This window comes from Oryctolagus cuniculus, chromosome 5 (assembly GCF_964237555.1).
Source record: "Oryctolagus cuniculus chromosome 5, mOryCun1.1, whole genome shotgun sequence".
NCBI classification, from domain to species: Eukaryota; Metazoa; Chordata; class Mammalia; order Lagomorpha; family Leporidae; genus Oryctolagus; species Oryctolagus cuniculus.
Window position 1 is genome coordinate 63287617 of NC_091436.1, and position 17101 is coordinate 63304717.

A 17101-nucleotide genomic window follows, 5' to 3' on the forward strand; every position below is an offset into this window, starting at 1 on the left:
TAGCTCCCTGCTAATGTGCCTGGGAGGGCAGCGGAGGATGGCCCAAGTCCTGCCACCCACATGGGAGACCCAGATGGAGTTCCAGGCTGGCTGTTAAGGGAATGAACCCGCAGATGGAAGATCTTTCCCTCTAAAGGGATGATGATGAGATGGAGAAGACAGGAACTGGCTGTAGGGAGTGGGGGCTCAGGGTTCTGACTTGAATGTGTGGAGTCCACAATGCCTATCAAACATCCAAGATGAGATGTCAGATAACGTTACAAATGAGATTGGAGCTCAGGACAGGTGCAAGCAGGAGAGAGAACTTTGGGAGTTACCAGGTACAGATGATATTTACGGCCATGAGACTAGAGAGTGGGCATGGAGATGATAAGGAGGCCCAAGCACTGAGTCTTGGCGTGATCTGGTGTTTCAAAGGAGCGTATGAGCAGGGCATGGAGCCAGATTTGTAGTAGCAATGAAATCGGGGCTAGTGGCCAGGCAGTGGCTTCCAGCCCAGCTGAATGTTTGGAAGATGGGCGTAAGTTTCATACGAGATCCAGCTTGGGTGAGTTTGCAGATGGCTTCTTTGGAAACTTGGGCTGTCCTGGTGACTGTGGAAAGGCAGCTTTCTGTGGAATCAATCCCTCCAGCCTCCTGCTTCTCTGGACACTGGTGGGTGGTGGCAGGGGGTGGAGGTCTGGCAGTTTCTGTGGAAGTGATACGGCAACTGTAGTACCTCCTCTTCCAGTGATGATGTGTGCTGGTTGCACCTTTGTATTTTACAGAGCTTTTCAAGTGCCCGGGTTTAGCCTTCAGTTTTTTTTTTTTTTTTTTAATTTTTTTTAAAAAAAATATTGATTGACTGCTTTGCAAGGATTAGTGACAGAAAGGAAGAGACACAGAGAGAGAACAGCTGGGCCTGGGCCAGGCTGAAGCTAGTAGCTGGAATTTCACTGGGGTCTACCATGTGGGTAGCAGGGACAAAAGTACTTGCACCCTCACCTGCTGCCTTCCTGGGAGCATTAGCAGGAAGCTGGATCAGAAGCAGAGTAGCTAGGACTTGAACTGGCGCTCTGGGATGGGATACGACCATCCCAAGAGAGGGCTGAGCCTGCTGCAGCACAACACCTACCCCAGGAAATCAGGAGACAAGGCATATGCTATGTCATCACTTCCTTGAATCCTTTCTCATTAATTTTTCTTAAAGATTCATTCCATTCATTTGAGAGGCAGAGTTACAGGCAGAGAGAGGGAAAGATAGAGAGGTCTTCCGTCTACTGGTTCACTTCCCAATTGGCTGCAATGGCTGGAGCTGCGCTGATTTGAAGCCAGAAGCCAGGAACTTCTTCCAGGTCTCCCACGTGGGTGCAGGGGTTCAAGGACTTGGGCCATCTTCCGCTGCTTTCCCATGCCATCAGCAGAGAGCTGGATCCAAAGAGGAGCAGCCGGAACTTGAACATATACCATATGGGATGCTGGCGCCACAGGTGGAGACCTAACCTACTGCACCACAGCACCAGCCCCTCTCATTAATTTTTAAAATGGGCGTAACTTTTCCATTGATCTAGCTAGTATCTATATTGATGAAGATGTTTGGTTAAGTGTTTTACAAACTGCTGCCATAGACAGCTTTTTCCCATGTAACTTGAAGAACTTGTATGGGTTTGTTTGGTCCAATCTGGAAGTGGAATTGCTCTGTTAAGTGATGGATGCCTTTTAAGTTTTAATAGAAATAGTTAAATTAGACCTCATCAAGATTCTGTGCTCAATATTTGATCTTGTTTTTAGCTAAATGCACAGTTCTTTTGTGGAAAACAGGCAGTGGGCTATTTCTTGTGACAGACTAAGTTGAGGCTTGGTTTTGCTGTCAGGTAGATGATGAGGGTAACATAGTAGGGGCTACATCAGTTTAATTGCTTTGATTTTTCTCTCCTTTTTCTTTTTCTTTATTTATTATTTATTTATTTATTTATTTTGGACAGTGAGAGAGAGAGAGAGACAGAGAGAAAGGTCTTCCTTTGCTGTTGGTTCACCCTCCAATGGCCGCCACGGCCGGCGCACTGCGGCCGGCACACCGCGCTGATCCGATGGCAGGAGCCAGGTGCTTCTCCTGGTCTCCCATGGGGTGCAGGGCCCAAGCACTTGGGCCATCCTCCACTGCACTCCCTGGCCACGGCAGAGAGCTGGCCTGGAAGAGGGGCAACCGGGACAGAATCCGGTGCCCCGGCTGGGACTAGAACCCGGTGTGCCGGTGCCGCAAGGTGGAGGATTAGCCTACTGCCAGCCTCCTTTTCTCTTTCATTCCCATGCTCAGTTAATGTCCTTTCTCTGTGCTACAAGGTAAAGAATAAAAGGACTAGAAAACAAAGGTGTAAACTGATTGTTTAGCAAACTTGTCCTGGAAAGTAGAAGTAGAAAAGATTGACTTTGCTGACATAATATATATTTGTAATTTTTACTTATTTTCTTCTAATTTAAAACAGAGATTTTAATCTGCTGGTTCACTCCCCAGATGTCCACAGCAGGGGTGGGCATTGGGTACAGTGGTTAGGACACCACATCCCATGTCCACAGTGCCTGTGTTGGAGTCCCTGCTCTGTTCCAGATTCCAGCCCTCTGGAATGCACACCCTGGAAGGCAGCGGGTGATGTCTCAAGAACTGAGTCCCTGCCATCTCTGTGGGAGAACTGGATAGCATTCTTGGCTCCTGGCTTTGGCCTGCCCAGCCCTGGCCATTGTGGGCATTCGGGGAGTGAACCAGGAATTTCTCCGTCCCCCTCCCTCCCTCTTTCCCTCCCCCTCTCCCCTTCTCCCCTCCCCCCATCTCTCTCTCCCTATCTCTCTCCCTCTTTCCACTTCTCTATCTCTTTCTATCTTTTAAATAAATTTTTAAAAATTTTACAGGAAGTTGTATCTCAATAAGGCAGACTTCAGTGTTGAAGTCCGTTCAGGCAGGAACTTTTTTCTTTATTTGGTTAAAGTAGGAGAGATAAATGCAAATAGGTAATGATGAGATAACTTGGCCATTTGGGTATTCAGTATTTAGGTTTCATTGGTTAGTACAGCAGTTTTCAACATTTAGGGGCACTTGGGCCAGTATGTGGCCTGGTGGGTTAAGCTGCCGCCTGCAACACCAGCATCCCATGTGGTTGCCAGGTCAAGGCCTGACTGCTCTCTGGTGATGGCCTGAGGAATCCCACAGAAGTGATCCAAGTGCTTGGGCCCTTGCATCCACGTAGGAGACCTGCAAGAAACTCCCGGCTCCTGCCTTAGGTCTGGCCCAGCCCCAGCCGTTGCAGCCATTTGGGGAGTGAACCAGAGGATGGAGGATCTCTCCCTCTCCCTCTCCCTCTCCCTCTCCCTCTCCCTGTCCCTGTCCCTCTCCCTGTCCCCTCTTCCTCTCTCTCCCCCCTTCCCCCTCCCTCCCTCCCTCTCCTTCTCCCTCTCCCTTCTCTTTCTCTGTGTCTGTAACTACCTTCAAATAAAATACATATTTAAAATTAAAAAAAAAATCAGGGGCATCTAAAAGATGCCAGATACTGTGCCATGTGCTTCACATAGCAGATCTCTTATCCTTGAAACCTGTAATACAGGTAAAGGTCACCCTGGCTTACAGATGAATAAACTTGAGACTCAGAATGGTTTAGTAACTGCCCAGTGTTCTGCACACCATATTGTTCCCTCTGTAGAGGGTGTGTGGCTCACACATGAAAGACTCACCGTGTGTTGATGCACCTTTGTCATTTTAGAGGAGTCTTCTATCACCAAAGAATTACTCAGAAGTCTGCAAAAACTGTCGCGAAGCATACAAAGCTCTGAGCAGTATGTACAGTGAAATGCAGAGAACGAATGAACTTGAGAATAAGGCTGAACCTGGGACACACTTATGCATTGATGTGGAGGATGCTGTAAGTGTTTTACTTCCTGTGCGACGCGTTGTTTGCTGTGTTGAATGTTCTTGCTACCTTTTGGGAGGTGAATTGGACTTTGTATATGCTGTCTTCAATCAGAATAACTACAGAGTGCCAGAGTATGCTAGTCTCTCACACTGAAATGGACATTAAATTGGGCACTAGTAAGTGAACTGATAATGTGGTACTTTTTTTTTTTTAGTTTGAAAATGTGTTTCATTTTCAGATATGTGGGTATTGTCACATGTTTACATTTGAGTTTCTGCTGCACTTGTTGCTAATTCAAGAAGCTTCTAAATTTAACTACAGCTTGTTTCAGAAGCCATCATCAGTCACTTCGTATCACATTGCTTTATTTCTTTACCTCTGTTACCATCTGAAAGCATTTATTTGTAGTCTGTAGCTTCTCTCTAAAATATAAGGACCTCATCATTTTTGTCCACTGTTCAGTGTCTAAGACAATGCCTGGCATACAACCGAGTTTCAGTGAGTATACACTGAAGGAATAGTCACCATCAACAGAACGCTTTTTCGGCCGTTGTATAGCCTGTCTTTACATGGGGCACCACTAGATGGCAATCACGCCTTTCTAGGCAATATGAGGCTCAAAGTAGAGGACTTGGGGTCAAAATTGCTAAGTTTAACGATTGAGAATAATGAGTGTGAATTAGCACAGCAGCTCAGAGAGAAGTGTAGTGGACCAGTAATAATATTAATATTAAGAATAGCAAGAAGCACTTAAAATGGATGTGCCGTGAGGATTTTTGTTTGTTCATTCCTCTTGTTTAGAACAGTACCTAGTTTATAGTAGGCTCTCAATAATAATTTTAAAGGTTTTATTTATTTATTTATTTTCATTGTATTTGAAAGAGACAGAGAGAGAGACATTAACAGAGACGGATCTTCCATATGCTGGTTCACTCCTAAATACTGGAAACAGCCAGGGCTGGCTGAGCCTAAGCCAGGAAGGAGCCTAGACTCCAGCCAGGAATCCCTTGTCGATGACAAGGACTCAATTACTTGAGTCATTATCTGCTGCCTTCTGGGGTGCACGTGAGCAAGAAGTTAGATCAAAAACAGAGTAGACAGGACTCGAACCAGCACTTTTGTATGGGAAGTGGGCATCCCAAGCCTCAACTTAACCATGCACTCTATGTCTGCCTCAAATAATGAATGAGTTTTCATGAAGTCTAACTATGTGACTGTTAATATAAGTTCTCAGAAAGCTATAAATGATTGACATTGGAGAATAGTTTGGTTAAAGTGATAAATCTGGAATAGGAATTTCCATATAGATGTACACTTACCCAGTGTCTGTGAACCAGCTTATTTCCCTGGCAAGAAATGATCCTCAACCACAAATGGATCTTATGGGATGTGTACTTAATCTGTTTGGCTAGTAACAAAGTAATTGTAAGAAAGTTAAATATCAACTAGAATCGTGTTTGTTACTGTTGCAGATGAATATTACTCGAAAGCTCTGGAGTCGAACTTTCAACTGTTCAGTCCCCTGCAGCGACACGGTGCCTGTGATTGCTGTCTCTGTGTTCATTCTCTTCCTGCCTGTTGTCTTCTACCTTAGCAGCTTCCTGCACTCAGAGCAAAAGAAGCGCAAACTCATTCTACGTGAGTTTCTTTCTACAACTATTCATTAGTTCAGTTGAAAGCCTGCATTTAAAGAATTTAAGTCCATTTTAAAAATGGTATATCCTCTCATGTTTCAAAACATACTAAATAGCTCTCTGCTTGCCATTTTATAATGATGCTTACTAATGGAAAAGATGTGTGAGAATATTTGTGCGTGCAGATACTCAAAGGAAGGTTTGAGATGGTTTACATGGGAAGGGTAGATTTCACCCAGAATAAGGCTGGCAACCACAGAGGAGCAGCGCCCAAGACTCTGTGGTCCAGACACAGCAATGGCAGTGAGACGCAGATGTCTCCTCAGCTGTGTGAACCATCTAAAGTGCAGTAGGCAGGAAGAAATGATAGCTAGTTTGCAGTTTGCTTATGAACATCCTGGAATTGTAGTACCAGGGACATCACTTGACATCTGGTATATACTCAGGATGTATGAATTCCCCCTGCCAAATAGGGCAGAGCAGAGGAAACATTAACTAGAGATCCCATCTAGCTGAAGAGGAGTGGCCTGTAAATCATGCAACTTGTTTATCAGCACTACGGGTTTATTTTTTTAGTAATTTTAGGTTTTTTTTTTTTTATAAATATTTCATTCATTTATTTGAAAGCCAGTGTTACAGAGAGAGAGGGAGAGAGATCTTCCACCCACTGGTTTATTCCCCAAATGGCTGCAACACCACTGCTTGATCAGGGCAAAGCCAGGAGCTTCATCCAGGTCTCTCACATAGGTGGCAGGGGCCCAAGCACTTGGGCCATCCTCTGCTGCCTTTCCAGGCACATTAGCAGGAAGCTGGATCGAAAGTGGAGTAGCTGGGACTTGAACTGGCATCCATATGGGCTTAACCCACTACACCACAGCACTGGCCCCTTAGCTGTTTTTAAAAAGTTTATTTATTTATTTGAAATAAACTTAAGAGAGGGAGAAGCAGATCTTCCATCTTCTGGTTCACTCCCCAAATGGCCGCAACGGCTGCATCTGGGGGGTCTCCCACATGGGAGGCAGGGGCCCAAGTACTTGGGCCATCCTCTGGGACTTTCCCAGGTGCATTAGCAGGGAGCTGAATCAGAAGTAGAGCAGCTGGGATACCAGCTGGCGTCCATATGGCATGCCGGCCCTGCAGGTGGCGACTTTACTCCCTCTGCCACAACACTGGCTCCCTTGCTTGCATTTTACACAGACAGTAGCCATCAGGGGAGACCACTGGTTTCTCATAGAAACCAGAGCAGTGGTTCTCATCCTTGACTGACTATCATAATTATCTGCAGAACTTAAAAAAAAAAATACAGGTACTTGGGTCCCATTGTAAACCTAACCATTCAGGAAACACTGCTGGGCTGCTTCCTGAGGTCATGGGTAGGTGGCTGGGGCTGCTTCCCGGGGCCTGTGGTTGCCAAGATGCTCAGGATTGCTTGTCTGGTTGCTCCCCAAGGCCAGGGTTGCGTGGACTGGACCATGTGACTGCTTCCTGGGCAGCAGGAGGGTAGGGGGGGCCTCTTCAGGCTCGGGGTCTGTTTCCCAGAATCTTCTCTGGGTGGGGAGAGGGCATGTGCAGTCTGCAGAGGTGCTTGGAGCAGCTGCTTCACGAGACCCCAAGTGCGGCAGGGTCCTTTGGCGGCTGCCTGCAGCAAGAGCCCAGGTGTGGAGAGTGCGGTGTGGGCGGGCTCTTACTCCCAGCGGTGCAGCCCAGCAGCTTGCTAAGCTGGGGTCAGAGCTTGCAGGGGCCTCAGGGTCTCCAGCAGTAAATATTTTAGGTGTCTGTGACGAGAGTGGAGGCTGCTGGGAACCTCCTGCTTACCCCTCCCCCACCAAGTGGAGTCCCTCTTGGTTCAGAGTTGAACCTGAGAGGCAGAAGGGCAGATGCTGTGTGCTTCACTCTGTTCTTTATTAGATTATTGTGTATCTGCATGCTTGGCAAGGCCGTGCCCTGTGCTCCCGGTTCCTGGCCCACCCCTTCTGAGACTGGGGGAGTGGTCCGTGGAGGCAGGCCCTTGGGCACATGGCTGAAGAGGTTCCGGATGCTCAGTCCATGGCAGGTGCACTGGCCTGAGAGCAGGGGCCACAGGGCTTTGCCTCGCACGGGATTTCACCCAGGTAGCCCTAGTCCTGCGTTTGGTACTGAGGCCTGGACTTAATTCATTCTCCCTTCTCTAAGGAAGGAGTTGCTCTCCATACTGTGCCGCCTGTAGCTGGGGGAGGGGTGATGCTGGCAACTCTTCCCTTCCTGCCTTCCTCAAGCAGCATTCTTATTACGCTGAAACCAGAGGCTGTGGTCTCTCACCTGGCTCCCTGCTTCTTTGTAAAGGTAGATTGGTATGTGAATACCATTCCAATTGTAACATGCCTTATTTGCAGCCATATATATTTGCCTGCATATGATATATGTACAAGCCATTTCTACATAATTTAAATTTTTTAACACGGCAGAGTTCTTTCACTGCAGGTTTGTGGTTGTTTTTCTGTATGAAAATAGAGACAGTTTCATTTCTTTCTCCCCAGTATAAATACCTTTCTTTCTCTCGTTCTCACCCTAGTGCACCAGCTACATTGGTGGCATGATCTTGAATATGGGCCCAGATATCCTTGTCTTGTCCCAGACCTTAGGGGGAAGTCATTCAGTCTTTCACAGTTAAGCTGATGATTGCTGTAGAATCTTTGGAGATACCCTTGAACAGGCTGAGGAAGTTTTCACTGAATTGCTTTAAGCAAAATTTAGATTTCAATTTCTTTTTTTTTTTTTAACAGGCAGAGTGGACAGTGAGAGAGAGAGAGAGAGACAGAGAGAAAGGTCTTCCTTTGCCGTTGGTTCACCCTCCAATGGCCGCTGCGGCCGGTGCTCTGCACTGATCCGAAGCCAGGAGCCAGGTGCTTCTCCTGGTCTCCCATGGGGTGCAGGGCCCAAGCACTTGGGCCATCCTCCACTGCACTCCTGGGTCACAGCAGAGAGCTGGCCTGGAAGAGGGGCAACCGGGACAGAATCCGGTGCCCCGACCGGGACTAGAACCCAGTGTGCCGGCGCCGCAAGGTGGAGGATTAGCCTATTGAGCCGCGGCGCTGGCCTAGATTTCAATTTCTAAGCCAGACTTTTAAAATATGTAATTTTATTATTATACCTTAGAGCACTTTTCTAAGTAGACCACTTTCACCTGCATTACATATTTGAGATTGTGGTGTTCAAGAAGGTGTAAGTGATGTCTGTTTTTGGTTTTTTGGTACTGCTTCTGAAAGTCATGGGTAGTTTCTAACCAAGTTCTATTATCTGAAGTTGGCAGAAAAAATAGGCTTACGTTTTAATTCTTAGAAGATTCAGTCTCTACAGACTCAAGAAGAATTAATAGACAGATATTGTAGTTTGTATAACAATAATGAATAACCATGCATGGAAAATTAAATTTAAGTTAAAATATGCTATCTTTGATTTATGCAGCCAAACGTCTCAAGTCCAGTACTAGTTTTGCAAACATTCAAGAAAATTCAAACTGAAACCTACGAAATGGAGATGCTACGTTTGCACCACGTGGATGAATGGTGAACGACACAGCTTGGTCAGAAAGAAGATAAGCTGTGGCTTGAGGAGTCAAGTTCTTGAGAAATGCAAGGACATCTGATTTATTTTTAAATAAGAATTCTCAATCTTTCTTCCCTTTTCCACTTCTTTTTGTAAGGGTTTGTGTATTTTTAATTTCCAGGAATGGCAATGTTGTCTGTTTGAAAGTGTATTTGTTACAATAACAAAAGACACAAGAACAGTCTTTGCTTTTAGGGTGTGTAATTACTGGTATTTCTTTATTAATGAAATTACCTCAAGTAGGAAAGTTTTTGAAAACTAGGACTTAAAATGTAACCAGTTACGGAAAAAGGCTTTGGAAAAGAAATATACTTGCCAGAAGGTCCTAGGTCCAAAGGTTAAATTCTTCCTATAGCAGTATTATTGCTTGTATATTTAGTACGTTGTATGTTACCATAGTGTGGAATTCAATCTCCACTTTCCCTGAAAGTCACTTTTCAAACCACTAATTATAAGCTTCCATAACAGTTTTTAGAAGTGGTAAAGTCACATCACATTTATCTTTGGATAAAAGATTTTGGTAACTGGTTTCTTACTTAACTTTTATAAATAGTATTTTGCATCTTATTTTTGCCTTTATGTCATAAATAATTTGAAGTCATTGCACTGCTTTATTACATTTAGGGCAAGATGGATTCTTCTTAGGTCAGGAATTTACATTATGAATTACATTAAGTTATTTGGCAATTTATAATTTATTACTACTTTGAATCAGATGTAGCAGTCACACTGTATTTAATTGTGAATTCTTTTTTAATGGAGAAATATGGGGATTTGGGGGGAGAGAAGGAGTACAGAAGCTTAAGGTTCAGGAAGTAGATGTTGGCTGTAAGACTGCTGAATGGTTCACACTGGAGGCATGAGTCATAATGATAGTCTCATACAACATGCAGGTAGATTAAGATGATGCTTATTTTTAATTATTTGAATTAGATCAAAGTGAAATGATTGAGATGAAGTCATGTATTCATTCGCAGAAAAATTCTGTTTTGGAATATTTGCATTGGTATTTAAAAATAAATGCTTTGTTTCATAATTGTTCACAGTCGTATCTGTCAGGTTTTTAGAGTTGAGGATTCATGTATTAATCCCTTCATGGTTTCTTGCTGGAAGTAGGTTTTGTTTTAAATGTTGAGAATATAAAGTCTCCTCTGTATGGGTGGAAGAGTTGGTAAAGTAATAAGAATTTGAATCCCTTCATCTACTGTAAAATGCTCCACAGAGATAAAAAATGTTTTCTTTTACTGTTTTATGTTTACCGTATACACGGAGTGAAAGAGAAGACTCAGCCTGGTGTGCTCTGACGTGTCCCCAATGTGCTGGGACTCCTTCTCCCGCCATCCTTCTCGCTGCTGCTGCTGACGGCACTGTCTTCATTTGAAGCACATGGTTGAGAGCCATTGAAAGCATCCTTCAGTGCAGAGAGAACCAGTTCACGCGTGGGAAGTTAAAAAATGAGGTATTCGATGCTGTAAGCAGTGACTGTCTCAGCACCTTTCATTATTACATATTTGCAAAAACCCTTGCTTTTGAATTTAAAGCTAATAAGCACTTTAAAAAAGAAAAAGGCAGCCTTTACTATTTGTCTAGTTGGATCATTGCTTTTTAAAAGTATCAGCAATAGATTTCAAAAATAAGTATTAGACTAACAAGTATAAATACTTCATTGTGAAGTCAAAGTGAAAAGTTGCATAGTTCTGAATTCTGAGATGCATAGCTGATGTGTATGCACAAGAATATCTAAGTTTTTTGACCTTAAAATAAAGGCAGTAATTTAAGAACATTGCGGTGCTGTATTTGGATTTCTAAATGCGTTTTGAAAACTTCAGATGTAATTTAATGTCAGAGTCCGGCGTTTCAGGTATAAAGTTTAAATGGCTACTTTAGGGCAAGCATTTGGCACAGCAGTTAGGACACTGCTTGGGATGCTCTGTCCTACATCAGAGTGCCTGGGTTTGAGTTCTGCCTCTGCCCCAGATTCCAGCTTCCTGCTGATGCACATCCTGGGAATCAGCAAGTGACGGCCTGAGTAATTGGGTCCCTGCCACCACATGGGAGACCTGGTTGGAGTTCTAAGCTCCTGGCTTCAGTCTGGCTCTTCCCCCAGCTGTTGTGGGCATTTGGGGAATCAACCTATAGATGAAAGATTTCTGTTTTCCTCCCTTTCAAAAAAAATACCTACTTAATTTTTAAAAAAATATTTATTTGAGAGGTAGCGTTACAGACAGTGAGAGGGAGAGAGAGAGAGAAAGGTCTTCCATCTGCTGGTTCACTCCCCAGTTGGCTCAACAGCCGGAGCTGGGCCTACCTGAAGCCAGGAGCTTCTTCCGGGTCTTCCGTGCGGGTGCTTTCCCAGGCTGTAGCAGAGAGCTGGATCAGAAGAGAAGCAGTTATGACCTGAACCAGTGCCCACCTGGGATGCTGGTGCCACAGGCAGAAGCTTAGCCTACTATACCACAGCGCTGGGTGCAAAAATGCCTACTTTAAAAGTACCGTCTGTCTTAGAATTTTGCTGCAAATGAAAATGTACTTTTGGATTTGCAGGGTAGGGAGGGGGATTTGAGGATTAAAACTAACATTCGATTATTTATTTATTTATTTGAAAGGCAAAGAGACCGAGATCTTCCATCCACAGGTTTCACTCTCCAAATGCTTCTAACAGCTGAGGCTAAGCAAGGCCAAAGTCAGGAGGCTGTAACTCAGGCTGGCTCTCCCATGTGGAGACTACATGAGCCGTCACTTCTGCCTCCCAGAGTGCATGTTAGCAGAAAGCTGGAATTGGAAGCACAGCCCGGACCCAAATGCAAACACTCCCGTCTGGGATGTGGCCATCCCAAGTGGCATCTCTACAGCACCTCCAGATCCTAGCCCGACATCAGTTGTTTTGAAAATGTAACACCACAGGTTAGCTGGTAGATGTTACTCCTATTGGGATCGTATTTTCTTTTAAATACTTATTTATGTATGGGGGGGGGGGGGAGGAAGAGAGAGAGAGAGAGACAGACAGACAGACAGACAGACAGGTGTCCCATCTACTGGTTCCCTCTCCAAATGCCAGCAACAGTCAGGACTCAGGCAGGCTGAGAACTGTCAGTCCAGGTCTCCCACATGGCTGGCAGAGCCACAGCTACCTGGCCTGTTTGTAACCACTCCCTCCCAGGATCTGCACTAGCAGGGGGCTGGATTCAGGGTTCAGAACCGGGTACTCCAGTGTGAGATGTGGACATCCTAGCCCGTGTCTTAACCACCATGTCAGACCCCCTCCATGGGAATCAGTGCTTTCTAGTGTTCCACGGGTGGGCTCTGCTCTGTACTGCAGTTTACTCCTTATAAAGTGAGGTGTTTCCCAGAACATCATAGTTAGGATTGCATTCCTGACCAAAGGCTTGACATCAGATGAATAATAGACATCGCCAGCGATGGATTTCTAAAGCAAAAGTAATCTATTAACCTATATAACAATTTTAAATGGCAAATAATTATCTTCCAAGTTCCTGTATTTTCTGAACTAGAAGAAAACTTATGATTATAGAATCCCAGAGCTGGGTGGGCCCCTGGAGACTGCCTGGTCCCACATTCTATCCACTGCATAGATTCCTCTTTTTTTAAAATTTATTATTATTATTATTTTTATTTGACAGGTAGAGTTAGACAGTGAGAGAGAGAAACAGAGAGAAAGGTCTTCCTTTCGTTGGTTCACCCCCCAAATGGCCGCTACGGCCGGAGCTACGCCGATCCAAAGCCAAGAGCCAGGTGCTTCTTCCTGGTCTCCCATGTGGGTGCAGGCACCCAAGCACTTGGGCCATCCTCCATTGCCTTCCTGGGCCACAGCAAAGAGCTGGACTGGAAGAGGGGCAACCAGGACTAGAACCAGTGCCCATATGGGATTCCTCTTAAAAAAAACACACACATAGATGGGCCTTCTGGCACAGTGGGTTAAGCCGCTACTTGGGACACTCACATCCCTTACTGGAGTGCTGGTTTGAGTCTTGGCTACTCAACTTCTGATCCATCTCTCTGCTAATGCTCCTGGGAAAGCAGCAGATGATAGCTCAAGTACATGAAGGCCTGAGTGCTTGAGCCTCTGCCATCCACATGCGAGACCCAGATGGAGTTTGTTGCTCCTGGCTTGGGCCAGGACTAGCCCTAGCTGTTGCACCCATTTGGGGAGTAACCAGCAGATGGAAGATATACCTCTGTGTGTGTGTGTGTGTGTGTGTGTGTGTGTGTGTGTGTGTGTATCTCCCCCACTTCATGCTCTGCCTTTCAAATAAATAAGCCTTTAAATAAATAAAAGGAACAGTTGGTTCTTTGTAGCTAGATACTGTAGTTCCTCTGTTGTCCACTTAAATCCTCAGGGTTGTATCCAAAAAGATTTGTCCAGTAGCATTGGAAGTGAAAGGTAATTGTAATTTCTGGGATTATTGTATATAACTGTAGTATAGATGGGATTGAAAATTATTAACTGCTATTCCACTTTGATTTCTGAAGCAGGAAGTAATCAGAAGGGAGGAGAAGGCTTCTGGCCACGTCTGTGTGAGTCTTTGGGAGCAGGGGCCCACACTTGAAGGCCTTGCATCCATTCCTGCTTCCAAACAGAACCAGAGCTATTCCTTCTCTTCCCCCTCTCCTATTAGTACCTAATTGTCTACATTCACTGGGGGTGCCGTTGCCAGCAATTTTGTAATAGAAGCTGAAGCACAAAGGGCTTGACCTTGGCTTTTTTTAAATCCTCTTTGTATCTTGGCTGTCCTCCCACTAAATCAGGCACAGGGTTTATTTGTACAATCCAGGGATACTTACCAGTCAAAGTCCAACACACACACACACACACACACACACACACTTCTTTCACTGCTTTTCTCCTATAGAATTGGAGAATTAGCAACATGGTGTGGACAAGCAGTAGCAATAAGGATAGCATAAATGGGGAGGGGAGCAATTAGAACCTCAGACTGCATTTCCACTGCCTCCACCCACACTTCCATCCTGTGATTCCTGAGTACATAAAGGAGTGACCCCAGGAGTGGAAGTCTGCATGGAATAGATTGTGGGTCACTTGTCTTGAAGCTGTGTGTGCTAGCAAGCTTGATGTGTACTGTTAGGCTGTATATTTACTGGGAAAGCTTGCAGGAAATGACGGAGGTTATGGGAGGGCTAAAACTCTGCTTGCCCTCGCACTCCTTGGCACACTCTGCCCATTCTCCACTCGGGACTTCGGCCTTGCTCTAACTCACTACTCAGTTAGCAGCAGTGGGAAATGGGTTGTTGCGTTATTTGTGAAGAAAGAAAAAATTCCAAATTACATTGGGGATTTGGATTAACGTTGAAGTTGTTAATGTAACTACTACTAATAAAAGTAAGAGAGGGTATAACTACTGAACTGACAGAAGGGGAAAGCCCCAATATAACAAAAATCAAGAGAAGAGAGAAATGAGGACATAGAACAGGCAGGATGAGTAATGAATGGCAGATTTAAACCCAAATGTCAGTAAGTAGAACACAGAGAAAGGAAAAGAAGAAAGAGAAAGGAACGAAGAAAAGAAGGCAGGCAGAACATAATCTTGATAGCATAAGAAAGTGAACAAACCTCACTAAAAATGAAGAGGCAAACCTTCCAAATACAGCATATGTGAACTCATTCCATCAGCGTGCGATGGAATGCACAAGTTAGAGTCTACTCTAGGGGGTCAAGGTAGTATGCTTAGCAGGACTGCGGTGTCCCTTAGTTTCATACCCGTCTGTGGCCACTGGCCCTCTAATGCCCTCAAACCTTGCTGGAGCCCTGATTCTGCACAACCCCAGGACTGTGATCCCAGAACACACTTGGAAGTCGACCACATCTGATTCAGTTGCCCCTTTCTCTGAGCTAGAAAGCTGTGTGCTCTCTGTCCCTTGTCTCTGAGCTAGAAAGCTGTGTGCTCTCTGTCCCTTGTCACTGAGCTAGAAAGCTGTCTCTCTGTCCCTTGCCACCTGAGCTACCACTTCTAGAAAGCTGTCTACTCTCTGGAGGCCGCTTCTTGTTATCACCATATTTCTGGGCTGCTGCCGTGGAAGTTATAAAGAAGACGGCTCGGGGCAGGTGTTTGGTGCAATGGGTAGGACACCACCTGGGATTCTGGCATTTCGTGTCAGAGAGTCTGGGTTCAAGTCCTGGCTCCATTCACAATTTCAGCTTCCTGCCAAGGTGCACCCTGGGAGACCGCAGATGATGCCTCAAGAACTTGGGTCCCTGCCACCCATGTGGGAGACCCTGATTGAGTTCCAGGGTCTTCACTTCATCCTGGCCCAGTCCTGGCCGCTGCAGGCATGAGGGAGTGACCCAGTGGTTAGAAGATCTACCTCACTGTCTGCCTCTTTGCCTTGCAAATAATATGAAAAATAAATAAATGTAAAAACAAGAGACTTGCATCATTTTTTAAGAAAATCAACAATCAGTTGGGGAAGTAAAATGCAACCCATGTGATAAACAGTTGATAATAGTAGGGCCTAGCCATTTAGGCACCTGCATTCCACTTAGAGGTCCTGGGTTTGAGTCCTGGCTCCACTCGTGACTCCAGCTTCCTGCTAATGCACACTCTGGAGGTAGCAGTGGGGCTCAAGGACTTGGGTCCCTGCCACCCATGTTTTGGCTTGGGCCATCCTGGGCTGTCGAAGGTGTTTTGGAACTTTCTGTCACTCACTCTCTGCATCTCAAAACATTTTAGGCAAAGAGTTACCAGTATTGACAGATGAGGGGACTTTCAAAAGTTAATGGAAAGTCCATATTTTAGTTCCATTTTTCTGTGAACTTCTGAAGTCCCCTTATGTAAAATGTTATAAACAAATGGGATAATTTAAAATTTTAATTGGTAAAATTAAGTTTAAAATCATTTTAAATGGAAAAATCAACAAAGGAAAGGCACAGAATTCTAAAACAAAGTAAGCTAATGGAGGTAATGATTAGGTGTTCAGTCGACCCATTAAAGAAACACATTACAACTACATGGTGGTACTGTGTTCTATCAAATGGATTGTCAGTTAAAAAAAAAAAAAAAAAAAAGAATAGCAGTGAGGATGGCCTGGGAAGAAGAATTTCCACCACTCATCATGAGAGTGCAAATGGATACAGACATTCTCAGTTCTTTCTTTCGGCGTAGTTCCTGAGTGTCAACTGGGCGGCCCCGGTAAACCCTCCATGACATCTTGTATGAGGCCCTTTGGCTCTTGACTCATTGTGTTTCTTGTTAAGGAATAACTTGCTGTAAAGGAAAAAGCCATGACCTTGAAATCAGACCTAGGTTTAAACTCCTGCTCTTCCTATTAGAATATGGACAAGCAGCTTAGTCCTCTGAGCCTCAGTTTCTACATCTGTGAAATGGGCTTGCTTTGCAAATGACTGCAACTAAAATGAAAGTAAACTGAGAGTCTACAGCACAATGCCAGCTCCTAGGGCTTCATTTACCCTACTCTTAGGAAGTACCAGTCCATCTTTTTCCTTATCGGCTACACCAGGCGCAGGTTGCCTGATGCGATTTGGTGCTCGATGAAGTCCTCTCACATATTTGTGTAATGTAATGCCATGCTCCTCATAGTTGTGATTATTCTCCAGCCTCTCTCAACTGGATTATACACTCTTCCAGTTCAGGAGCTATGTCTGCTTTGTCTTTTGTGTCTGTAGTTCAATGAGTGGTTTTGCAGTCACAGTCACACTTGTTTGAAGAAGGATGGTAAAATACGGCCCTGAACCCCTGAACGGCCATGTGGCAAGGCCAGGGGAAAGAACGTCTGAGATTTGGAAGAAAAGTCCTCCAGCTTCCCATGAGGAGTGTACGTGGCGAGGAAGCAGCCTCTGAACAGGAAAGTCCAGGGTGCACCTGCCCGTGCCGGAACCCTCCCGCTGAAGCCAGAACCAGCGCCAAGGCTCATGGACTGCGCCCCAAATCTAGCGTCTTAAGTCGCTCATAATACCTTTTCTGGGCAGGCATCCCATCTGCGGCTTAATCTCTGCTAAATGAACAT

At 45.0% G+C, this 17101-nt stretch overlaps 1 protein-coding gene across 1 annotated transcript in view; it reads left to right on the forward strand.

Annotated features, from left to right (window-relative positions):
- OSTM1 (osteoclastogenesis associated transmembrane protein 1) overlaps positions 1-9015 on the forward strand; it is a 29845-nt gene extending 20830 nt beyond the window's left edge. Inside the window, exons 4-6 of the mRNA NM_001171322.1 lie at positions 3732-3890; positions 5354-5519; positions 8960-9015. Of these exons, the coding sequence (NP_001164793.1) occupies positions 3732-3890; positions 5354-5519; positions 8960-9015 (381 nt within the window). The remainder of the gene's footprint in view (positions 1-3731; positions 3891-5353; positions 5520-8959) is intronic.
- Positions 9016-17101: the final 8086 nt, after the last annotated feature.